General features: G+C 40.5%; 1 protein-coding gene across 1 annotated transcript; it reads right to left on the reverse strand.

Annotated features, from left to right (window-relative positions):
* Positions 1–5423: 5423 nt before the first annotated feature.
* On the reverse strand, positions 5424–26630 carry Dnajc21 (DnaJ heat shock protein family (Hsp40) member C21). The gene is made up of 12 exons (XM_090332056.1): positions 26394–26630; positions 23152–23245; positions 22699–22822; positions 22303–22425; positions 21515–21819; positions 20571–20722; positions 15982–16069; positions 13718–13876; positions 13358–13403; positions 10406–10578; positions 7112–7187; positions 5424–6209 (listed from the first exon to the last, which is right to left on the reverse strand). Exons 1-12 carry the CDS (start codon positions 26488–26490, stop codon positions 6039–6041), a joined length of 1608 nt encoding a protein of 535 aa, XP_090188182.1. The 5' UTR covers positions 26491–26630; the 3' UTR covers positions 5424–6038.
* Between the last annotated feature and the right edge of the window lie 262 nt (positions 26631–26892).

Here is a 26892-nt window from a genome sequence, read left to right on the forward strand (position 1 = left end):
CTCAGAGAAGTCATGACTAACATAGAGTCTGGTCCTGGGCTCTGTTCTTCAAGTCCTAAGGGTCAGTGATGGCCTCCTCCCCAGATCTGAGGCTGAGTCCTTTGCTCCCATCATGTTCTCATATGCCCCCCTTAAGAACTAAGTAGAAAGTTTCTGGAAAAGATTCTCTACTTCTCCTAGCAGAGGCTTACAATAGGGCCAAGCCTAGGTATATAAGGCCATATAGGATGAGGCTAAATGAAAGGACCTCCAGGATATGGAAACAAGAGCCATATAATGTGTGATTGTTGTTCTTAATGTACTATGTTCTCTTTTTTTGTCCCTTGGTTATTGTCATAGTTACAGTATCTTACATTGTTATCTGGTATATTGTATATACATTTATGTTTATTTGAAATAGGAAAGAGAAGGGGGAAATAAGATGAGGGAATGGGGTATGGGGAGGGAAATGGGGAAAAATCATGAGAAGGGGTACCAATGTTTTGTGAAGTAATGCATCTTCTATCTGGTGAATGTAACTGTAACCCTTCTATTAATTGCAATAATAAAAAAAAGATTCTCTACTTCCCTTTATTCACAGCTCCTGTCTTAAAAAAGAAGAGAGGAATGACTCAAGTTATTGTGATATAAGAAATATATATTTGGTCTCCCTCCTCAGCTCTTGGCACTGAGCTTAACCCTTCCTAAGTGATAAGGCAGCTCAGCAGTGTATTGTGTTCTGGTATTTGCTCTTTCAGCCAGTTCCTTAGAATTTCTTGGTTGATGCTAGGAGCACCTTGCTTTCTGATGAGACAAAGCTTTACTGGCTTCTGGGTAACTTCAGGATGGAAGCCTGAACCATAATAATGAGCTTATGTAGAGCCCTGGGAAGAGAAATTGATGCTGGAGCCTCTGTGAAACTTCTTATATTGTTGAGTTTGAAGCATTTCCAGACTGAAGGCAGCCTCGTGCTGGGAAGATGACTCACACTAGCTCCTCAGGACCAGAAACACTAATGGCTTATGTAAAGCCATTAGAGAAAATCATAGAACCTGGAGAGGGGAGGCTCTCCTCTGGCAGCCACATCAGTCAGAGGTGTGGGTAGTGTGGAGCCCCCTTACTTGCAATTGGCTCCTGAAAGCAGGAGATAAAACTCCCATGTCCACCAAGGAAAACATTCTTAGAACCAGAGATGGAGATTAAAGATCAAAGTTGTTTAAACTGTGTTCTCCTAGTCAGTTTTCCACAATTCAGTGACCTAGACACGCAGTTCAGCTTAGCAAAAGAGCTTTCAGCCATGACTGCTTCTCTTTTATTTTTGGCACTACAGCAATCAGGACTCAGGATTTCCTACTTGTGAGGCAAATACTCTACTGCTTGAGCCATGCTCCTAGCCGTTTTGTCTGAGTTACTCTTCAAATAGGGTGTCACACTTTAGCTCAGATCAGTCTGGATTACAAACTTCCAATTAACACTTCCCACTTAACTGAGATAATAGGCATACACCATAACTAATTTATTTGTTCAGATGGAATCTCACTTTTTGCCTGGGCTGGCCTCAGGCTTTGCTCCTCCCAAATCTTCACCACCAAAATAGTTGTGATTATAGGCACAAGCTACTATGCCTGGCCCCTAATTACTTCATTGGACCTTTGTTTTCTTTATGGGGATTCTCAAGTCACATGTGAAAACCACTGAACTATAGTTTGTTTCTCCTATTTGTCAGTCTTGCATCTGTTTCTAACCCATTAGAAAAGCAATGAAAAATATGGTTTCCTTCAATGATGCCTCAGGTATCGAAGATCTGGACCTCAACTGGTTCACTACTGAGAGGTGATTGATCAGGGCACTAACTCATCAATTCAACCACTGGTGGGTTATTTACTTGAATGGGCTATTAGGAAGCAGAGCCTTGCTGGAAGAAGTAGGACCCGGGGAGCTATGTCTTGGAAAAGTCTATGTTGCTCAAACACTTCCTTCCTCTCTTACTTGTTTTCGGTATTTCTTGAGCTGAACAGCCTCATGCTGCCATAGTCTCCTGTGACCATCATGTTTTGCCTACCTCAGAGCCACAGCAAAAGGAGCCAAAAGGCCATGGACAGCAAGCTCTAAAACCATGAAACCAAAGAAAGTCTTCTTTTGCTTAGGCATTTATTTCATTGCAGTGACAAGGGGGGCACAGTAGATTAGCTGTGTCTTCATCTAGGGTCACCCCATTTGTGCCTTTATCTGCAGTCTGCAGACAAGGGCAGCTACTGAGCCCATTCAGGTCGTTGGCCAAATCACTGCTGTGGCTGCAGATGGGACCTTTCTCCTACCTTGACATGAAGCCGCCTGCATCTTCAGAACCAGTAACAGGGCTGTATCTAGTCCTTCTTAGTCACCAGAATCTCTCCAAATTTAGCCACCAACCACAGAAAATTCTAGGCATCTAAAGGGTCTTTGTGTGATTAGATTAGGCCAGATACTCAAGGCCAACTATGACTTATGGTATAACTCAATAAGTGATCCATAAATAATTTTCATGGGTTTTAAGGATGATGGCAAGGAATTAGGGGGAGGATTTTTTACATTTTTTCCTTCCGCAAGAATTAACATGCTGGAGTTGGCACCGTAGCTTACGCCTCTAACATGAGGATCACGGTTTAAAGCCAGCCCAGGCACTAAAGACCTTGAGACTCTTATCTTCAATAACCACTAGAAAACTGGAAGTCGCATCGTAGCTCAAGGGGGTAGGGCAGTAGCCTTGAGCTGAAGAACTCAGGGACAGCGCCCAGGCCCAGAGTTCAAGCCCCATGACTGACAAAATAAAAAAATTACATGCTGGAGATAACATATGCAGTTGGTACCGAGTTCTAAACGTGCACAGAAGGAGAAACCACAAAAGTCCCTGCCCCTTACCTCTTCTCTCCATGGTCTGATTCACTTCACTGGGTAAACCACTGCTAGTGGTCCTCTGGCAATCATAATATGCATACTGTATTTTTATTGGCAATGCCTCTTATAGATAATTCTATGCCATAATTTATAACCCATTGATGAGTATGTAAAATTTAGAATATTTTTCTCTTTATAAAAAAAAGCAACTAAAATCCTTCTACACAGTATACATAAATGTGAAGGGAACATTTCTAGAATTATCAGAGTCAAAGATAAAGGTTATTTATAAGTTTGATAGAGTCGTCTGTTTAGACCTCAGCAGATAACTTTCAAGCTTTCTTAAATTTTGCAACTGAGTAAGAAAATGGCATCTTTTTGCAGGTGTAATTTTGATCTCCCTTATGTGAGTGATCTTGAATGGCTCTTATAAAGGAAGTTATGTGAGGTGTATGTCTATGACATCTTCTAATTTCTATTATTCATAGTAAAAAACATATCACCATGAAAAATGATGCTTGCAAAACTGGGCCCCTTCATGGAGCCTGGTATATAGAATTTTTTCCTGAGTTCTAAGGCAATTAAGAGAAAATGCATTAAAGCAGATAGACATGAAAATCAATGATGTAGTAATGGTTATTTCTTAACATATAACCTCAGGGTGAAACAGAGAGCATCTAACCAATTACAGCAGCAATTTCCAGCCATGGGTCTCCCCTGCCCACTTCCACCTGCAGGAACAGAGTTTCTACTAGTGCCTCAGGCAGACAGGATAGCCCAAAAAAGCAAAAGGGGCAGGCAGGGTGCTGAGTAACTCAAGCACAGATCTTCTCTTAAGCCTTCTAATAGTCACATACTCACCTCTAGAGAAATATGAACCCAGTAGTAGAAAGAGGCTGGAAAGATTCCCTGATCAATAAGCCTCCTCTTGGAATTTAACAGCAGGACTGAAAGAATGAATTGTTCCACATTTTTTCTGCCAATCCTGGGGCTTGAACTCAGGGTCTGGGCACTACCCCTCAGCTGCTTTGGTTCAATGACAGTGCCCAGGCCCAGAGTTCAAACCCCATGATGGACCGAAAAAAAAAAAAAAAGTTTTAAGCCAGGCGCAGTGGCTCACGCCTGTAATCCTAGCTATTCAGGAGGCTGAGATCTGAGGATCTGGTTCAATGTCAGCCCAGGCACTAAAGACCTTGAGACTCTTATCTCAATTAACTACTAGAAAAATGGGGTAGGGCAGTAGCCTTGAACTGAAGAGCTAAGGGCCAGTGCCTAGGCCCAGAATCCAAGCCCCATGATCCACCCCCCCCTCTAAAAAAAAGAGAATCTCATGGACTTTTCTGCCCAGGCTGGCTTGAGGCCACTGTCCTCAGATCTAAGCCTCTGAAGTAAAAAGAATTACAGGTGTAAGCTACCAGCACCTGGCTTATTCACAGTTTCTATGTCTATCATGTTGGTTTGATCCTGTTTCCTATAAGGGCTGGGGGGGGGGGAGGGAACCTAGAAAAAGCTGGCAAATTTTCTTTTAAGATCTGGATGTTTCCTGAATGCCCAAAGCTATGTGATTTCCCTTGAAAAAGACTCTTTCAAGACTAATGAAAGTATAGTTATGAGCCAAAATAGATGGAGAAAACTATGTAAGCCCAAGCCTAGGGTATGGGTCTCCAGAGGCTTAACAGTTCACCTTCTCATTGTGTCCAGCAAGTTGGGTCTATCTCATATTGCTAAGGAGCCACACAAGCTCAATATGGTTTTGCGTTGTGCAAACACAGTGAGGCCTTGGTTCTGCCAAATTCAGGGCCTATTGCAATTGGCCCATCAGTACAACTTTAACAGGCACTACCAGAGGACTTTGGCAGTTAAAATACACCACAAAAACAGACTGTTGATACCCAAAAACTTTCTATAGAACCTAACAGAGGGAGTGGCCAAAGCCCTCTAACATTGTGCTCTATTTGAATGGGCTCTAACTTCAGTTTGGCAAGAATCTGTCTCTGTCTCGCTCCCTCTACTCTGCCCCCCCCACCCCCTTTCTTTCTCTGTCATAATGAGGCCTTTTAACTTAGGGCTTCATGCTTGCTAGGCAGTTGCCTACATTTTCTCCTATCGTTTCACTTACAGTGCCTTTTTCCTAGAGAAATTTATAGAGCTTGACACAGTCCTGTTTCACAGATACTACTGTCACTCGGGCAACCTTCCAACCAGCATAAGCACCATTCTAGAATGCTTCGACTCTAAATGACTGACCAGCTCTGAACACTTGGCTGGACAGGGAAAGCTCAGTACACATCACAAAGACTAATTCCACCACTGGAGAAGACAGTTGGGGACACTGCTTCAGAATATGCTCAGACAACTGTTACAAGCTTTACTCACGAGAGTATGAATTCTCATTAGATTTAAAAAGAAAAATATCAAGACAACTATATCATTTTGTCCAACAACTACATCCCTGTGATCTTTCCATCTTCAGTAGTTGTTAGAAACTTTCTCTAAAATCAAATGACTTACAGTGTAATGGATAATTTGTAATTTTAGAAGACATTTAGGATCAAAATGGACAACACTGAGGCCTCTGATAACTTTTAATGGCAAAGTATCTGTACAAAAGCACTGAGCTTTCTAAGACAGGTAAGGATCACTAAAATTTCAAGTTGGATTCCAGTATAACTAGAAAAAGTATCTGTCCAGTACATACAATACTTATTTCTTTCCTAATATACTGCAGAATCAACTTATTCACTATTTTCCTCCAAACTACTTCATTGCTTAGATTTCAGAAAACAAAGTTATAAGAAGCAAAATCTGAATTTCTGAGAAATTGTAAAACAAATATAAAAGGCATTAAATAAAAATATTTAGTGTGAAACTCATAAAATGAAGAAAAAGGTATATATGTTAAAATAATTTAATTCTCCCTGTACATTTAGGTTCATGAGAACACGTATTTTACAATATTTACCTGTTTTGAGACACTCAAGTCAATTCAGATGGCAAAAGCAGAATTCAATCACTAGTGAAATGTTTAAAAAATATATATTAAACCAAAAAAATGTTTTTTACAAGATAAAAAATAATCTTCCACAATGCGATAAATTGAAATTTTAACTCTTTAGATGATTTCAGTTCAGTTTTTGGTTTCAAAATTAGAGACAATTAAAAAAAATGCGCTGACAAAATTTCTATCTGGTTTTACGTTTTTCTTTCTTGCTTCGACTACTTGTTACACTGTTTAAAGATGATGATGATGATGTAGGTGCTCTTGCATGACCTGTAGCCTTTAGATGGTCAAAAAGCTTATTCCGGGATGGAAATTCACTATGGCAGGCTGTACAGCTGATAGGAACATCACTCTGAAGAGGAAAAAAAAAATAAATCATCCAAGAACAGTTTTTTAACGTCAAAATTATACCTCAAATAAATACAAAATAGCTACACCAAGACAAAAGCAACAAGAGCATATGCTCTTAGAAGTTAAACTCCCATCAACCAACCAATCAGCTGTAAGGGTCCTAAGACTTTCAAATGACAAATACATGATTGCTGCACAAGTAAATCTTCAGTAAATGATACAACTAATTCTTACCATAAACGTGTTAAGAGTATGAAGGGAAAATAGAATAGTATTTTTTATTAACCAGTATTTCCAATGTGCTTTGGTTTTTGAACTCTAGGCCTTGAACTCTTTTTGCTCTAGGCTAGCACTCTACCACTTGAGCCACAGCTACACTTCTTCTTCTTTTTTTTTTTTTTTGGCCAGGCCTGGGGCTTGAGCTCAAGGCCTGAGCACTGTCCTTGGGCTTTTTCAAGGCTAGAGCTCTACCACCTGAGCCATAGCACCATTTCTGGCTTTTTCTATATATGTAGTACTGAGGAATCGAACCCCGGTTTTCATGCATGCTAGGCAAGCACTCTACCAGTAGGCCAAACTTCCGGCCCATCACCACTTCTTTTCTCTATGACTTAACTGTAGTTAAAAGAGTCTCATGGACTTTTCTGCCTGGGCTGGCTTTGAATCACCATCCTCAGACACTCAGATCTCAGTAGCCTGAATCACCCAGCACAATGTGCTTTTTTTTAATCAAAAAAAAAAAAAGAGGAATGACAGTAGCACCTTCATCATGAAATACTGATTCTGGGCCATACACCAACTTTCTCTGGGGAAGGCCTCATCCAGTACACATTTATATCTTCAGGCGATCTTAACTCCTTAAGGAAGGTATACTAAAGAGATGTGACTATGATTTTGACCTACCACTGTTTGTGGTTCAGAAGGTATTTTGATGGATTTTTTCATATCTTTGGTTTTCTTTCCTTTGAGTTTAGGAACACTGAAAAATATAAAAATGATGAATGAGACTCTTCAAAAACACCAAAAGGAGGTATTTTAAAGTTTTTTTCATATATTTTTATTGTAATTAATAGAAGGGCTACACTATATTCACCAGATAGAAGGTGCATTACTTCACATACATTGATACCCTTTTTCATGTCCTGGTCCCATTTCCCTCCCCCCACCCCTGTCCCTCATCTTGTTTTCCTCTCTTCTCTGATTTCAAATAACCAAATACACATATATACAATACATCAGATAACAAGGTGAAATAATATGAGATAACCAAGGGACAGCAAAAGAGATGAGAGATAACATAGTACATTAAGGACAACAATCACTCATTATATGGCTTTTGTTTCTAAAACCTGGAGGTCCTTACATTTAGCGTCATACTATATGGTCTTATGTATCTAGATTTTGTTCTATTGTGAATCTCTGCTAGGAGAGCCCAAGGTTTCTACTGATTAGGACAAATGAGGGAAACAATTAAGCCTATGTTCCTTTGAGTCTGGCTTACTTCACTTAATATGATTTTTTTCTAAGTCTTTCCATTTCCTTACAATATCACTCTTTCTGACAGCAACATAGAATTCCATTGTGTATAAATACCACATCTTGTTGATCCACTCATCAACTGAGGGGCATCTGGGTTGGTTACATATTTTTGCTATGGTGAATAGTGCTGCAACGAACATTGTTGTGCTAGTGGATTTAGTATGTCCTTGTTTCTGGATGATTGAGTAAATGCCAAGTCAGTGGAATTGCTGGGTCATAGGGGAGTTCTATGTTTAGTCTGGCATAAGAACAGGCCTGAAGACCAATGGAATAGAACTGAGGACCCAGATATTAACCCACAGACCTATGGCCACCTAATCTTTGATAAGGGAGTTAAAAAAAAAATAGAATGGAAGAAAGACAGCCTCTTCAACAAGTGGTGCTGGCAGAACTCGTTAAGCACCTGCAGAAAACTAAAGTTGGATCCTTCTTTGTCACCCTGCACCAGGATTAACTCCAAATGAATCAAAGACCTCAAGGTAAAAGCAGATACAACGAAAACGTTACAAGAAGGAATAGGAGATACATTAGGTCTCCTTGGCACAGGTCAAAACTTTCTTATTAAGGACCAAGAAACACAACAAATAAGAGAAAGTCTGGATAAGTGGGACTGCATTAAACTGCAGAGCTTCTGTATGGCAAAGGACATAACTAGCAAATTAACTAGAAAGCCTACAGAGGGGGAGGTCTTCACTAACCATACAACGGACAAAGGCCTCATATCTAAAATTTATCAATAGCTCAGAAAATTGAATCACTCTAAAACTAATCTCCACAAAAACAACCATCCCATTAAAAGATGGGCCAAAGACTTAAAGAGAGTCTTCTCTGAAGAAGAAATAAGAATGGCCTATAGGGACATGAAGAAATGCTGGACATCTCTGGCCATAAAAGAAATATAAATCAAAACAACTCTAAGATTCCACTTCACTCCAGTTAGAATGGCCAGGATCAAGAAATCTAATAACAACAGATGCTGGCAGGATGTGGCCAGGAGGGATCACTACTCCACTGTTGGTGGGAGTGCAAACTCGTTCAACCATTATGGAAAGTAATATGGCAGTGCCTCAAAAGACTAAACATAGAACTCCCCTATTTTAAAGTCTCCCCACCCCCAGTCCTGGGGCTTGAACTCAGGGCCTAGGCACTGTCCTTGGGCACTGTCCTTGGACACTTTTTGCTCAAGGCTAGCACTCTGCCACTTGAACCACAGAGCCACTTCCAACTTTTTCTGTGTATGTGGTTCCGGGGAATCGAACCCCGGACCTTCGTGCATGCTAGGTGAGCACACACTACCACTAGGCCATGCTCCCAACTTTTTTTTGTTTGGCAGTTTTTTTGTTTTTTGTCAGCTGTGGGACTTGAACTCTGGGCCTCGGCACTGGCCCTGAGCTCTTCAGCTCAAGGCTACTGCCCTATCCCTTGAGCCATAGCACCACTTTCAGTTTTCTGGTGGTTAACTGGAGATAAGAGTTTCATGGACTTTAGTACCTGGGCTGGCCTTGAACCAAGATCCTCAGATCTCAGCCTCCTGAGTAGCTAGGATTACAGGTGTGATGACTAATTTAACCTTCACATTTCAAATGAACAACTTTAAAAAACAACTTCAGTGATCAAATTTTAAAAATTTGTCACAAAATTAGGGAATTTTCTTAAAACAGCTAAAATAAAGCTAAAACAAGGGGGCCAAAGCCCATCTAGATAGGTAGATAGATAGATACACAGACAAACAGATAATCTAAAACAACACACCAAAAGTATCTCTGAACAAATATCAAGTATCAAAACATTTGGTACTCCTTCTATTGAGACAGACCATCTTCATATCCAGCACTAAATTATCATCTATGACCACAAATATGGTTATCCTAAAATATTATTGAAGTTGATCTAATCTCTTGGTAAACATTTCAACAGTTCAAGGAGAAAAGACGACCTGAAGCATTTTTTATAAAATTGCTTGCTCAATGTAAGAATTTTACTATTAAGAAATGTCCTAAGCAAGCATAAAATACATTTATGTAATCCCAGAACCCCAGGAGGCTGAGGCAGAACAATTGCAAGCTCAACATCAACCTGGAATATAGTGTGATCCTGTCTAAAAACAAAGAATAAACATAAAAATTGTATTTCTACTGATCCATTGGGCTCTTCTCATACTTTTAAATAAGAAACCGCTGCCAACAGTCAAGTTCCTCTGTTCTACCTGTATCCTCAGCATAATTTTTTAATTTGTTTATGAGCCAGGGTCTCACAATGCAGTACAGGCTGGCCTTGAACCCCTGTCACCTCAGACCTTGAGGTCTGCCATCATTAACACCAGATGCCAGGGCTCCTCTGAGCTGCTGAAACGGCTCTGACAAGGATTTGGGCAGTGATGCTCTTGAGGGCGGGGAGACACATGCAGCAGCTCGGCTCTCAGGAACATATCACAGACAAAGGAAGAACATGATAGGGAACACTGGAACTAGATCACAGTGATGACAGTCATGCTGCCAAACTGTGATCACACTCATCTAGAATTCCCTTTCCAACACGTCAGGGCACATGTGCATGTCTATGCATGCCTGTACACAGAGTTTACAAATAACTTGGTCTGTCATGGGCAGAAGATTCCACCACTATTCAGTAATTAGAAAATATCCAACTTTGACTTGCCTTTTAGCTTCACTTGTTAAATCGACACAGGGTTCAATGGTCTCTGTTACAGTGACATTTTCTTGGGGGCTACCTTCCACTTCTTTGGCACTATCTCCATTTAAATTAGTATCTGCTGGGTCAACCTTTATTGCCTCTTCCATTCCATTTTCATTGTAATTATCATCGTAATTCTAGATGATAAAACATAAATGTCATTACAAATCAAATCCATTTATGTTGTCAAATAACTAACACTAGTAAGAATGCCCTACATATTCTAGTAGGAGTAGAAATTAAAATAAAAAGAAGCCTGTTAAGAACATATGTTCATTAGAGATACTCAAGAGAAACAAGAAATAATCCAAACGATTAATAAGTAAATAGTTTGATATAGAAAGGAAATTTATGAAGTTCTTAAAACTAGTATTTTTAAAGATATTATTTTAAAAAACACAATATAGTAGCAATCCAATTACAACTTAATTCAACCTAATCTCTACTGGTAGAGATTAAAAGCACTATTCATACTTTTATCTATTTCCAAAATAAGTAACGAGTATCTATTACTTTTATAGTCAGAAACCACCACAAATAGGTAGTAAAACATGTCTGACAAACATATTTTTCCCTAGATACAACCATCTGTCTCTGTTCTGAATAATAATTTGCCATGTTTTCAGACATGCACTCTCCCATACATATCTCAATGAACACGTATCTTTCCTAGAACTACCTGGACATGAGTCCTTGCTATGTATCTCCTAAGAAGAAAAATCCATGGTCCTCACCACACTCCAGAATTTCACACACAGTCCCACTTCCAAATGTCTCATGACTGCTTAGCTTACTTGTAACTTCCAATAAATATAATCAGAGACTACACATTAAATTTAGAAATCTTTGTAATCTCCTTTAACCTACAACATTTATTTTCCTTCAGCTTTTCATGTTGACAATTTAATGATTTATTATAGACTGCCCCACAATTTGACTCTGTCTGGCTATTGCTAAATGATTAGATTCAGGTTAAAGATTAGTGGTAGTAGTACTGTAAGGGTAACTATGCCCACAGTATAATACATCAGGTGGCAAAATGACTCAGGTGTTTTCAATGACCTCACTGGATTAGGTAAATGTTCCTACTGTAAGTACTTTTACCTTCTTAATAAGTAATCTATAGAATGTGACTAATACTATGTGACTACCCTGTCTACAACAGGTATTCACCCAGTACATTTAGCATCTATTTAAGATGGTCTATTTATGATTTATATTCTTCACATTACATTTATCTTATATTTCCATTTTACATATTTATATGCTTATATTATTTTTTATCATTTATGATTAAGATTTTTATACAGGTAATTATAGAACAGTGGGGTCATTTAATCTCCAATACTTGAGCCATTTGCATTTGTACTAAACTTATACTGCCCTATAATGAAACTTTCCCAACCTCACTTTCTCCAACTTACTGTAAACTCAATACTTGAGGTTTTATAAGATCAACGTGGAAATCTATCACAATTATTCGTTTCATTGCTCAAAATTTCCCAACCTAGTAGGCTCACAAAACCAGACCAAAGGTTCCATTTTGTATACTTACTTAAGTTTCTAGGGCAACACATTCTGAGTTCATCTTCTGCTTTCCCACTCTTGGTCCTATAATCACCCATTTTTCTCAGGAGCAAATCCTGCTTCCTTTTTGAAAGAGGAACCATGCAAACTAAGGTACAGATGCTAAGTTTGCTTACTGTCTGGGGTGTTCTCTGGTAAGCCTTACTCATACTTTAAAAATCATGAACTCCAGGCCAGGAGTTTGATCTAGTGGTAGAGTGCTTGCCTAGCATGCACAAAGACCCGGGTTTGATTCCTCAGTACCATGTACATAGAAAAAAGCTGGAAGTGGTGCTGTGGCTCAAGTGGTAGAGCTCTAGCCTTGAGAAAGCCCAAGGACAGTGCTCAGGCCCTGAGCTCAAGCCAAGGACTGGCAAAAAAAAAAAAAATCACGAACTCCTACCAATGCTTGAAACTCCAATTATAAACCACAATTCGCCTATTCTGTTTCCCTCAATCTAGGTTTACTTTTTCCTTCTTCCACAGACAACCTGATTACAAAAAGCATAAATCCATTTGCTCTGACAATATACACATAGTTCCAGATTTCTGGAATCAATCTACATCAATATTACTAAACAGCTTACTAAAAATAAAGTTCGGTGTTTTCATAGCTTCAGAGACATCCACTAGATTCCCATGTGAAAAGCACTTATATGGTACCATACATAATATTCTCACAGATCGATTTTGAATGCCATGTATGAAATATTTACCCTACTTAAAACTGTTGTATAGGACATCTATTAATTGTTACTATTTTTTAACCAAATGTTCCTTTTGCAGTAATCACTGATGTTGGTAACACATGATAAATTCTGATTTTCCTAATAATTATTATCTTGACTTTAAAGGCTTATCTTCAAAAGATGTACCCACACTTCTTTAGTACAAACCCAGCTAATTCATATACCTTCAGATAGTAACTGAGTTAACATGCCTACCAGGATAAGAAGGAATACTGAATTTTTTAAATTTTCTATTTATTTTTTTGTTTGTTGGTTGTAGGGTTTGGACCCTGGGCCTGGGAGCTGTTCCTGAGCATTTCAGCTCAAGGCTACCACCCTACCCTTTGAGCCACAGCCCCACTTCTGATTTTCTAGTGGTTAGAGATAAGAGTCTCTCTTTAGTGCCCAAGCTGGCTTTGAACCTCGATGCTCAGATCTCAGTTTCCTGAGTAGCTAGGATTACAGGTGTGAGCCACCATGCCTGGCTGAAATTTCTTTTTAATAAGCTTTACAACCAATATAAAATTATGGAGTAAAGACCTTCTCCTAAATACAGACTATAATTGATAAACACTGGAAATTTCTAGCTGGCATTTAATGTCAATAAATCTTTTCAACATACCTGTACTGTAGGTTTATGTTTCTTCTTCTTCTGTTTTTTAGAAAGCCTAAGAGCAAATATAAACAAGATTATCAAGTATTTTAGGATGACTAGGTAAAAAGAAAAATATATTCAAAATATTACAGACAAAGATACTGAGATGTCTACCTAGTAGGAAGCACTGAAAAAAGTACTTATGGTTAAATGGTTAGTAATTAGCCATAATATACTCTATAAATTTATATTTCACATTTTGTCTTTACATATGACAACTCCATAAAGCTCTATTAACTAGAAGAAATGCAGAAAATAAACTTCCTTGAGATAAAACAGAATTTAAATACAATCGCTATCATATTAAAACGTAACATTTGGAATTACTTTTGTTTTGGTGGATTATCCATTTCTTCCTCAGAAGTGGCATTCAACAGATTTTCATCCACTTGAGGTTTTGAAAATTTTTCTTCCTCTTCCTCCAATTGCTGTTTTAATAAGGCAACCATTTCCCGATGCTTCTTTGATTTTTCATGGTTCTTCATCCTGAAAGGACATCCATGAGTGGCACTTCACTGATTTGGGGAGTGTGTGTGTGTGTGTGTGTGTGTGTGTCTGTCTTCCTTTCTTCTCTCCATATCCTCTATGTTTTGATTTTTCAATTCTTCAAAATAAAGCTTTTTTCAAAGGCTTTAATTTCCATTTCATCACTAAATATTTGTTGAGTACATGGATGTGCCAAGCTATGCTACAGGATTAGAGGAATAACTGGAAATTGTAAGACTCTGACTCTAAAAAAGAAGACTCACAGGACTATACAAGCAGTAATATAAGATCTCAGAGGACAGAAGTAGTTTACATGTAGACTGATGGTAGTGGGGTTTGTGCTTACCATCTCAGCCACATAGCCCTAAATCTATTTGCTTTAGTTATTTTTTTTTTTTTTTTTTTTTTTTTTTGCCAGTCCTGGGCTTGGACTCAGGGCTTGAGCACTGTCCTTGGATTTTCTCAAGGCTAGCACTCTACCACTTGAGCCTCAGAACCACTTCTGGCTTTTTGCTACGTATGTGGTACCAAGGAATCGAACCCGGGTTTTCGTGCCTGCTAGGCAAGCACTCTACCACTAGGCCAAACTCCCGGCCCTGCTTTAGTTATTTTGCACATAGAATCTTCTGCTTTTGTCCTGGAGAAACCTGGGACTTCTTACATCTATCTACCTCCTGCAGCTGGGATTACAGGCATACTGTACCACATTCAGCTTTCTCTTACAACCTTCTGTCTAGGTTGGCCTCAAAGTGTATCTTCCTGTCTCCACCCCACATGAGGCCTTTTCTTTCACTCTTTTCAATGGTTTCATCTTCTCAGAAAGAGCTATCCTGCTCAGTCCTACCACTCTAAGTATGAATTTACACATCTTTCTGAAACTGCCAAAACCCCTGAGGTAATACCTATTTTCCCAATGTATCTGAAGGAAACTAAAACCAAAACATTTTGTAAGATATAGCGGAAAACACCAGTTAAACTAGAAAGTAGGAACTCGGGCTTAGGCTGTAGCTCAGGGTGAACTGTTTGCGTCACCATGCATGAGACCTTGGGTTCCACCCCTAGTACCACACACTCCAAAAAAAGCACTATCATATATTCAGATTTTACACATAAAATCTAACTTGAGCTGGATATAGTGGCTCAGACTTGTAACCCTAAGCTACTAGGGAAGGTGGAGGAAAGGACAATCACATTTCAGAGACTCAATTTCAACCAACAAAAAAAATCTAGTCATGAGATGGTATATGCCAGCCATGCTACCTACATGGAAACCCTAAATGGAAGAATCCTAGTCCAGTCTGATCTAGGCATAAGTTTAATACCCTACTCCAATATAACTAAAGCAAAAAAGGGCCAGATATGTTGCTCAAATGGTAGTGTTTGCCTTGCAAGCAAAGGCTCTGAATTCAAACCTTAAAACTTCCCTCCAAAAACCAAAACAAACAATGCATGCTCACTGTTGCTTTCACTTCTTGCCACTTCTCCCACTATCTTGCCATTCCTCCCTTGGGATCAACTGTTAACTAGTTCTGCCTCCCACACCTTCTTCTCATCCTTTGCTCTCCTCTCTTCCTGACTGCAGGAGGGCCTTTCCTTTCCCCAGTTCAATTCATTTTCTCCTATGTTTCTTCCCCTCCTTTCCAGTGTACCCCCTTTAGTCTTTCTCTTATCATTGCTTCCTCAGGATGAAGTGCTTCAACTTTAACAATGCTCCTGGCATGGTAAGTTGAAATCCCCTAGGTTGGCAGTACTACCCTGTAGTGGACAGCAACGATGCGAAGTGAGTCTGACAGCAGCAGTAAAGAGAGATGCTCTGATTCGCTCTTACCTTCTCACCTAAGCAATTTAGCCCTTCTTTGTGAAAACAAGCAGAATCTCTTTCTGAAACTGGGTGGGTTTTTTTTTTAAAGCAGCATAACAGTGTGTACTGGGGTAAAACAGACAACAGGCTTAACTGGTGGTACAAATCCTTCCTTCCCCACTTTTGGACAAAAATCCCCTCATGAGACACACAGCACTAGTGAGCACCTTCCAAGCATATTTTTTTGGAAGACTTTCAGAATGGCTCACCCAACTCAAAACAAAGGGAGAACAAGTAAACTTACGCCTTTTCTGTCTTGAAAGACTTGTCACATGCTGGGCAATAAAGATCATCATAAAACTCAGCCTCCTCAGCTTCATCGCTGTCTTTTCCTGTGAAAGAAAATCTAAGGTAAGAATTCTATTTAATCAAATTTAAACAAGTCCATAATTACACCTTCTTAGCAAAGGTCCCAGTCAGATTACAAACTCTTAAGTTTTTTTTCTTTCCTTTTTCCTTTTTTTTTTTTTTAATTGTGGGTCGTCATGGGGCTTGAACTCAGCCTGGGCATGTCCCTGAGCTCTTCAGCTCAAGGCTACCACCCTACCCTTGAGCCAAGCCCTGCTTCCCATTTTCTAGAGGTGAATTGAAGATAAGAGTCTCAAAGTCCTTTTGTGCCCGGGCTGGCTTTGAACAGCCTCCTGAACAGCTAAGATTACAGGCGTGAGCCACTGTGCCTGGCCTTAATTTTTTTTTGCCAGTCCTGGGCTTGAGCTCAGGGCTTGAGCACTGTCCTTGGACTTTCTCAAGGCTAGAGCTCTACCACTTGAGCCTCAGCACCACTTCCGGCTTTTTTCTATGTATGTGGTACCAAGGAATCGAACCCGGGTCTTCGTGCGTGCTAGGCAAGCACTATAACCACTCGGCCAAACTCCTGGCCCCATTTTTTTTGTTTTTTTTTTAACAACAAAAAAAGTACCATCAGGATTTGAATTGGCCTTTTAAAAACCATCACCATACTATGTAAGGAAGATCCAAATAAATCACCCCTTCCTTCAAATTTTAGTGTGAGCTAAGTTTTTTAAAAAGTCAAAGTCATGTTCTATCATGAGACAATTTTTTCATGACAGTTTTTTTTTGGTTTGTAAGTTTAAAATTAGACACCTGGTTTAAACATGTTTATAATTTCCAGCTGTGATCCAATTTTACATATTTAAACTTAACTCACATCATCACATCATTACATGTAACTGTTAACACTATCAGGCTTTATTATAAGAGTAATTACTATCATTATAATCAACAAAATCCAAATGAATAAATAGCACAAATGGAATTCTCAGCACCAACAATCTGGATGCTACTAGTTAAGAAGTAAACTGAAGGCCATCTGTGACTTATTAGAACATCAATGAAGATTCTAAGGTGCAATTTTTTATATTCCACATTTGGTTCTTTTTAAGCGATGTGAATATGATTCTGAAGAACATTCTCACTGAAATCCTAAGTGATCAAAACATATACAATCAGTGCTTACTGCAGCAGTTCCCCTTCACATCAGAAGGGATCTTTTTCAAGACCCATAGAGGAAGGAGCCCAAAGGATGCTGGAACTTGAATAGCACAGCACCCTATTAACTTATTCACTGGCACTAAGCACCTGAACTGAGGCCACAACTTTGCCAGGTTTGATACAATCCCTTTTTGTCCCTCTTCGTAATTTCATGTTAGATTCCTTCTTAATAGGTATCTTAGCAATTTTCCATTTAAAGACACTACTTCCTGGCTTCTCTCAAGAATCACCAAATTGCCAGCACTGCTACGCTTCCTGAGCATTAAGAGGTATGATTAAGTAAGGGACACCAGCTAACAAGATGCAGCACTTTGTCGCCACCATCATCCCAGAGCCTAAGGGCAGTATACCTGACAATGACTTCCTAAGTAGAGGGAGACAGACCACTTGTACATTCAGCCCACAAAGACCAAAGCACAATTGAAAACTTGGGAGTTACAGAATTTTCCATTTAATGGTCTCAGAGTGTAGTTGCTCTACAATTCCTAAAACTGAGGAAAAAACAAGCATGCGAAAACTACTGCATGTAGTCCGATTTTCCAATTTCATATTTTCAGCATATCATTTATATGACATACTTACAAGTACAAAATCTGGATCTCAAAGAAGGGACATAGTACATATCTGCAAACTTAGCTGTTCAGATATCAAAAGGATCAGAATCTGAGACCAGCAAAGGCAGAGTGGAACCTCATCTCGACAAATAAACTGAGTATAGTGGTACATGCCTGCTATCACAGTTATATAGGACACATAGGTGGGAGGATCAAGTCAAAGGCTAGCTTCAAGCAAAAATGCTATCTAAAATATAACTAAAGAGAAAAAAAAAGGAGGGGAATAGGGAGCTGGAGGCATGACTAAAGTGGGATGATACTTGCCTCTCATTTTGATTCAAAATGCCTCCTCCCAAAACAGATATTTCCTCAGGTATTCTCAGATTCTTTTTCCATCAGTAAAATGGAGCTAATTCCACGAGCACACCCTACATTTCAGAAGTACTGGGTAAGGATAAAGCAAGACCTTGTATGTGAAATAACTATTAAATAAAAATTGTGCAACTAATCTCCAAAGTAACAACCATCCCATTAAAAAATGGGCCAAAGACTTAAAGAGAGTCTTCTCTGAAGAAGAAACAAAAATGGCCTATGACACATCTCTGGTCATAAAAGAAATGCAAATCAAAACAACTCTAAGATTCCACCTCACTCCAGTTAGAATGGCCAGGATCAGGAAAACGAATGACAACAGATGCTGGAGGGGATGTGGCCAGGAGGGATCACTACTACATTGTTGGTGGGAGTGCAAACTTGTTCAACCACTATGGAAAGCAGTGTGGCAGTGCCTCAAAAGGCTAAACACAGAACTCCCCTATGACCCAGCAATTCCACTACTTGGCATTTACCCAACCATCCAGGAACAAGGGCATACTAAATCCACTAGCACAACAATGTTCATTGCAGCACTATTCACCATAGCAAAGATATGGAACCAACCGAGATGTCCCTCAGTTGATGAGTGGATCAACAAGTTGTGGTATTTGTACACAATGGAATTCTATGCTGCTGTCAGAAAGAATGACATCGCCCCATTTGTTAGGAAATGGAAAGACTTAGAAAAAATCATATTAAGTGAAGTAAGCCAGACTCAAAGGAACTTAGGCTCAATGGTTTCCCTCATTCGTCATAATCAGTAGAAACCTTGGGCTCTACTAGCAGAGATCTGCAATAGAGCAAAATCTTGATACATAAGGCCATATAGTATGAAGCTAATTGAAAGGACCTCCAGGATATTGAAATAAAAGCCATATAATGAATGATTGTTGTCCTTAATGTACTATGGTGTCTCTCATCTCCTTTGCTGTCCCTTGGTTATCTCATATTGTTATAGTATCTCACTTTGTTATCTGATATATTGAATTTATTTGTATTTGGTTATTTGAAATTTGGTAGGGAAGGGGGGAAAACCAAGACAGGTAGGGAAGGTGTGTGGGGGGGTAATGGGTACCAAGACATGTGAAAGGGTATCAATGTATGTGAATTAATGCACCTTCTATCTGACAAATATCATGTAACCCTTTTACTAATTACAATAAAAAATTTAAAAAAAAATTGTGCAAATGAGGCCATTTCAATCACACACATTCTGACTCATTAACAAAGCATCTTAAATAAATAAAAGCTTGTCTTTTATCATTTGAGTTACTAGTCTGAAAAACTACATTTATAGGTAAATAAGTAAAATATAAACTGTGCTTATTTAGGTCACTCAGTTTTATTTGTGAAAGAGCTAGATATAGTCTGGAAAGTCAGGTAATACCTATTTTCAAAAATACCTGTGCTGGGCCGGGAGTTTGCGTAATGGTAGAGTGCCTGCCTAACATGCACAAAGACCGGGGTTCAATTCCTCTATAACACATACATAGAAAAAGCCAAAAATGGTGATGTGGCCCAAGTGGTAGAGCTCTAGCCTTGAGAAAGCTCAAGGACAGCGCTACAGCCCTGAGTTCAAACTCCAGGACTGGCCAAAAAAAAACAAAAACAAAACAAAACAAAAAAAACCTATGTCTCAACTTTTGGGGTAGTCACTCACCTTTACTTTAATGACTAATCAGGGAAAAAAATAATTGGAGAAAACAAAAGAAGCCTCTTCATGAAGTTAGAAGTAAGAGGATGATATACCATAGCACAGACTCCTGAATAGTGACAGCTTCCCTGAAAACAGCTGGTATTAAACCTTGACCCACTGTTTAAATGTATTTTCTTTGTGTGGGTCCTGAGGCTTGAGCTGAGCTTTTGCTCCAAGTAGCACTCTCCCACTTGAGACACAAGGCCCCTTCCAACTCTTTTCGTAGTTTACTGGAGAGTGTCACAGACATTCCTGCCTGAGATGGCTTCAAACAGCAATCCTCAAATTTCATCCTCATGAGCAGCTAGGACTGTAGACATGAGCCACTTAAGCACCTAGCCTAAATGTATTTTCTTTAACAGCCCATCAGCCAAAAGCACCACAGGCAAATGATCTGCTAATTAAACTACCTGAACTAAACTACACAGAATGCCTCAGAAAGGTCTATATAGTAATTTTTAACTATCTATGTGATATAAAAACGCAGATTTCCAGCTTCTCCTAGAAAACAAAGACATGAAAACTCTGGCATGCCCCGTGTACTAGAACTTGGTGTTCTGTGGACTGTCTTAATTTTGCTCTCCCAGTCACTGTCCTCTTAATGCCTGGGTCCTTAGGAGCATTTGAGTATCGCACACTCAAATGCACAATTAAAACTTACTTTCCACAATTTCTTAATGCTTCAAGAAAAATTACCATCCTGTGTGTCTTTGGTTTCCTGCTGCTCCACTTCATTTTCATCTGATCCATCTCCAAACTCCTTTTCGTACCGTGCTTCCATCTCCTGGAGCTCCTTCTCCAAATTGGCCATGGTCATCCAGCTCTGCTCTCGGTACTGCTCTGCAAGTCTAGACACACAGCACCATCTCAGGTTCTTAGGTATGAATGTCTGTGTGCTGCTTTCCTCCTTTCTGGTCTTAAAACAACCTCTAAGCAGCTTTTTGTTTAGTTAAAGTTGGGACAAAGTCACTGAAGCCTGTCACCTGGTCTGCTGTGTATTGCCCTCCAAAACACATACCTAAGCAACTTATCCAAAGTCTTTCAGAGAATATGATCTAAGTACAAAGGAAAGGAATCACCTTAAAGAAATGTTGAGTGGGCTGGGTAGAATTTAACAAGTGAAAAAAAATGTACGCAAGAATGCCATAATACCCTGGATGGTTTTCATGATCTTAACAACAAAACTAAAAAGAAATGGAAATGAGCTCAGTATTTCACAATAGCATCCAAGAGGCAGACTGGACAGCAAAGAAAAGCAGGGCTCTGGAGTAGACTCAGGCCCCGCTGCTGGCACTGTTTCACCAGCTACGTGACTTGGGCTGGCCTACCTTCTTTTCTCACAAGAAAGAGAAGGATAAAAACAGACCAGACATTATGCCACATAATGACTATAACAGGATGCCTTATAGAGAAAGATTCAATTGACATTAGTTACTATTAAATTCTATAAGAATTGAAAAAGAATTTAAAGTATAAAGCAAATTTTTAAAAAAAGTAACGTAATAAACACGTGTAAGAAATGTGAAACACTACCAAACATGGGGCCACATCGTCACAGGGAAGCATCATGTCAGGTACCCACTGCTGTTCCCTCTGCCCTGAACTGCTCTGGACAAAGGAGTCAGCCATGGATCACATACTTGGCCTGCTTCAGCTTCTGCTGCCGCCTCATCTCTTCTGCCTTCCTGGCCTTCTCTGCATTCTGCTCTTCCACCAGCTTCCGATGCGCCTGCACTCTTTTGTCTCTTTTACGAATGAAAGCTACCAGCTGACGCACAAGCTCGTTCTTCTCTTTTCTTGCTTTGTCTCGAATCTTTTTGTTTTCTTTCTCCATAGCTCTTTTTTCCCAACGGTTTGAAGCTTGCCGTGTATCATATTCTTCCTTCCAGGCAAAATTCTTTTGAGTGCAGAAACTCTGCCAATAAGCGTAGAACGGATGGACCACCTAGTGATGGAGACAACACTGATGGAAACAAACACTGTATTCCACTAACATCTCTCTAGAAAGGTTACAAATATTGATGATGCAGAATACCTTGTTGCTTTCTTTTCTCATATAAAACATCACTTTTACTTTCTTTCTTAGTGCTAAAATCAAGCCCAGTGACTCATGCATGCTGGGCAAGTACTATGAAACTGAGCTGTAACCTTAAACTTACACACACACATACACACACATACATACACACACACACACACACACGCACGCACGCACACTTCATTCTTCAGAACACATTAAAGGAGGTAACAGTTTCACTGACCATAATCCATAAACAAAAAAAGGAAGGCAAAGAAGGGAGAGTTGCATGTTCCTTCTCAGGAGAAGCAAGCATAGGACAAAAGCAGAACTCATTTCTTTTTAAAAATCAGAAAGGGGAAAGAACACCCTATAAACACTAATGATAAGATACAATACATTTTCTCTTACCGTATCATAGTCACTCTGAGAGTATCCAAAACTTGGAAAATCTTCAACATTCTCCTCTAACACAGATTCTAGTTCTTCCTTTGCAATCATTTCAAAAACATTTCGATATACTGCATAAAAACCCTAAAAAAGTCAGAAACACAAACTCTATTACTTTTATAGTCCAGTCACAGAATAAGATGAAAGATGGAAAACTCTTACAGTGAAGAATTATAGGGTCCAGGTCTGGATACTGCAAGTATGTTTCATCTCATGGTTTACTGTACAGACAGTTTAAATATGAAAGCAATCCATTTTCCTTTTCCAACAGGAACATTTTCACTTTCTACTAAAGAGCAATTTTAAGAGTTCTCTTTGTAACAACTTGATTACAAATGAAGAGGTCACCCATTTTACCTTTTTATCATCTCCATAACCAGAATAACAAGTAACGGTGAAATAGTGAAGCAAATCTAAGCTGTCATCTTGATATTCTCCATCAAGCCCTCCTTTAAGTAAGGCCTCTCTGTGATTATCATACCTACAAGTAAAAATAAAAAACAAAAAGGATCCATTGGTGAAAGTTGCATAAATGTCAAAACACTAATGGACATTTCCAATCCACAATTTAACAATTTAATGAGTTATCACTTGAATTATCAAAATTAAAACAATGTAACACCACCAGCCTCTCTTCTATCACTAGACTGTTGGATATCTATAAGTTCTGTCTACCCACATAATGCATTTTTGTACATGAAGAATGAGAGATGTTTCGTAACACACCATAGCCATGTAATACATTTAATTTTTAAAATCAAACAATACTATATTGACTATAAGCAGAATGAGAAGCCACACAATGCTCACCATGCTCTTTCCTGAGGATCACTCAACACGTCATATGCCGCTTGGATTAATTTAAATTGTTCAGCAGCTTCTTCAGCATTATCCAGATTTTTATCTGTTCAAAGAAATTGTCACTGAAATTTAGTTATCAAAAAGCTTAGTAAGGGGCTGGGAATTTGGCTTAGTGGTAGAGTGCACGGAAGACCTGGTTCGATTCCTCAGTACTACATACATAGAATAAAGCCAGAAGTGGTGTTGAGGCTCAACCTTGAGAAAGCCCAAGGACAGGGCTCAGGCCCTGAGCTCAAACCCAGGACTGGTTAAAAAAAAACTTAGTAAGTAAATCTTCCCAGGAAAGACATTGATCTCTTGGTATTAGAGACTAGATGTTATTCAATCTGCTAAATTCTACCAAAAGCCAGAGTGAAAGACTTGTATTGTAGCTATCTCTCAATTATGAGAAGTCTGACTGACACTATTTATGCTCTATGTCCATTCTTCCCTCTTTCTAGTTAACAGCTACAACATTTTAGCTAAAACTTTTAAACACAGAGGATATAGGAAAATACTATTTGAAAATAAGGTCTAATCTCTTCTACTACAGCTTTTCTCTGTTTCCTTTTGAAAATTTCATTGTTTTGCTTTTTTAGACTAGATAACCTAGACTCACCTGGAACTTGCTATGTAACTGGCAACAAATTTATGATTACCTCAAACTAACAACTGCTAGAATTACAAGCATCCACCACTATGCCTGACCAAAAGAGAAATTTTTTAAAATTTTTTCATACTTTAGTTAAATTCACTTTTTATTTAAATTTGCCTAATTAGTTGTCTATATTAAATTGTTACCTAAAAACATCATAAGTATGGCAATCTCAGTCACTAAAGTGTAACAGGCGTCCTTCTTTGCACTATTCCTTGTGCTTTTTTCTCTGTTAAGTGTCTTCTGCAGTTTCATGAGTTGTGCCTTCTAAGCCCCAGCCTTGTCTCCATATAAACACCACCATGGCCTCTTGGCTCTGCTTACCACAGGCAGGTCAGATGGTGAAGCCAACATGTACCCGTCATTGGTTCTTTACTAGCTACAGGGACATAGTAACAATCATTTGTACTTCAGACTCAAAAGAATCATGGGGAAGAAGTGAGTAAGCATGGCTAGTTAACAGGAGCCATCTTGAAGGTTGAGATAAACTGGAGTAGGACTGGTAAACTGGTATGCTTTTTATGTGCACATGTCTCTGAGCTACTCCCTGACTCACCAGAAAATTGGCACCTGACTTAGCTCTTCTACCGTGGCTTCAAGGTTCCTTGACCTCCTCCTGTCCAGTCTTGCCTCCTCCAGTGCCTTTTCCCATCACAGCTAGAGACTTGAATGTGAAAATGCTATCATTCCCCTGATCCCAAGACACTTAAGATAAAAGCCCACTCCACCTTACCACAGTTTGGACATTCGTACCTCTTCCTCACCTTTACTCCTGCCCCCTTCCACTCTTATTTCCACTTAGGTGTCCCACTCAGATGTCAGATGTCACTTCTTCTGAGATGCATTTCCTAGACAGTTTCCATCTCTCTCATCCATATACAATTCCAGGCCAAGGAGAGTACAGGGTGCATTAGTACCTTGTATTTTTCCTCAAATAGCCCAATTAAAATGGCCAATTTTCCTGTCACACAGAACATACAAGCCACCAGCACAGGGACTTTCTTGCCTGGTTTACATGCAAATAGTCACTAAGTAAATCTCTGAAATCCTATGTCCAATAGGGGTGCTCTCACTGGGCAGAGCTGTTGATCCACCATTTCTCAGTAAAGGAATAAAGCTAATTCCTTTCTTTCTTAATACCATGATAGGGAAAAATTATTCTCTGAAGCAACAAGGATTCACCCAAAAATATCTAATAACTCCAGAGTAATGAATATTGGGCAGTGACATGGATTCGGGCACAGAATTAATCCTTGCCTTGACAATTTCTCACCCAGAAAGCCAAGGAATTTCCAACTTCCTTCTATTTCTTAACTCAATTTCTAATAGTAATTAGCTGTTATTCTACAAAAATGTTCTACACTATTTTTAGATTAGCTATATATTAAAAAGAGACAAACATCTGTCTCTTTTCAATTTATGGATCCATTTTTGGTTCCTCTGTTGATAACAATTGTTAAGTAATATAACCATACCTCTACCCAGCTCTTGTTCTATGGACTGGCACTACCTTCTTGCTTCTGAGCCTATCCTTTTTCCAATCCATTTTTTCAGCCTTTCTTATAAATAATAATGGCCTTCAATCAGACCATCTTGAGACATTGGCCCCCACTGTGCTAGCCCTATATGGTTACCTCATTTTTCTGGATTTCATTCCTCCAGGACCTATCTTGTCTAAGATCCTTAGTGCATAGGAAGTCTCAGCATCTCCCTGTACACAGTAGCAATTGTATCCCCAAACTTCTTGGACATTTACTAGCTGTTCTATTAACCCAACCAACCAAATATGTGTGTCCTGCTACTCATAGTTAACTGTGTTTGTGCCGGCAGAAAGCATGTTTTCCCAACAACACTTTGAACTTCCTGTTTTAGTGTATACATAGTACACGCAGGGTAATAACTTGATGTAATGGACACTCTCGGACCATATGTTTACTAATACACGCGAGAAGGGCTCAAACGTATTTAAGCGTCTTGATTCAGAAACATCACCCGGTCTGGATCAAGACGGAATAAAACACCTGAAAGAAGCATACTTTAAAGTAAACGTACACACTTCTCCAGGCAGGAAACCTAGTTAGGACTGGCCTGAAGACTCCTGTCGAAACCGAAGCGGGCGCAGGTGCGCTTCCCCAGACTTGGAGTGCGAAAACACAAGTCCCCACTTACACGTGGTGTTACTAGCGCCCTGCCTTAACTGCTCTCAGGAAGGGGCCACGAGTTGGGCTTCGGCGGCCGGGATCCCACGCGGAGCGCAGGGCACCGCGGAGGGCGTCGGGAAGGTGAGCCTTCGGGTCGGGCAGGCCGGGTCAGCGCCAGGCAGGAGGGGTGGGTGGCCAGCGGGACTGGGCCTTCTCGGCCCGGGGTCCCGGAGGGAGCGCCGAGGGGCGGGGAGCCGGCGCGAGGAGCTCGTGGGGTGGAGGTCGCGGGTCGCAGACGGCGTGAGCCGGACCGGGAGGGCCGGGCCGGGCGGCAGGGTCTGGGCTCAGCCGACCTCCCCGAGCCATGCCGGGGAGGGTGAGCAGCGGACCCGCGGCGGAGGCCGGTGGTCACCTACCTGGGTGCCATTTCAGGGCCAGTTTCCGATAGGCCTTCTTGAGCTCCTCCTCGCTGGCGTCGCGCCGCACCCCCAGCGCCTCGTAGTGACACTTCATCGCCGGGCCCGGCGAGAAACTGAGGCCGGGGCCCGGGGCGGGATTGGGGCCGAGACCCGGGCCCGGGCGGCGGCGGCGCTGCCTGTCTTCTCCTCCCGCGGGAGCCCGGCGCCCACACCCAGCCAGCCAGCAAGTGCGGCGGCGGCGGCGGCGACGGCGCGGGGCCGAGGAAGCGCGCGGCGGCGGCCGACGCGGGCTGCGGCAAGCGGGCGCGCGAAGGGGGCGGCGCCGACGGCCGTAGCTCCGCATGGGCGGGGGCTGGCTCCCGGAAGAGCCGCTCGGGCGGGAGGCGGGACCGCGCGGCGGGGAGGCGGAGCCTAGGCAGGGGCGGGGTCTCGGCGAGGAGGCGTGGCCCAGCCTCCTTTGTGAGGGGCACAGACGGGCCCAGCGTGTGTGACAACT

Source organism: Megascapheus bottae, chromosome 4 (assembly GCF_031878675.1).
Source record: "Megascapheus bottae isolate mThoBot1 chromosome 4, mThoBot2.hap1, whole genome shotgun sequence".
Taxonomy (NCBI): Eukaryota; Metazoa; Chordata; class Mammalia; order Rodentia; family Geomyidae; genus Megascapheus; species Megascapheus bottae.

Coding starts and splice junctions, on each gene's coding strand:
- Dnajc21 (XM_090332056.1), bottom strand. CDS start 26,490: ATGAAGTGTCACTACGAGGCGCTGGGGGTGCGGCGCGACGCCAGCGAG. Junction 22,426..22,698: donor GTTATGGAGATGATAAAAAG/GTAAAATGGGTG, acceptor TGACTTTTTTAG/GGTTTTTATGCAGTATATCG. Junction 16,070..20,570: donor AACCAAAGACACACAGGATG/GTAATTTTTCTT, acceptor TTTCTTTCACAG/GAAAAGACAGCGATGAAGCT.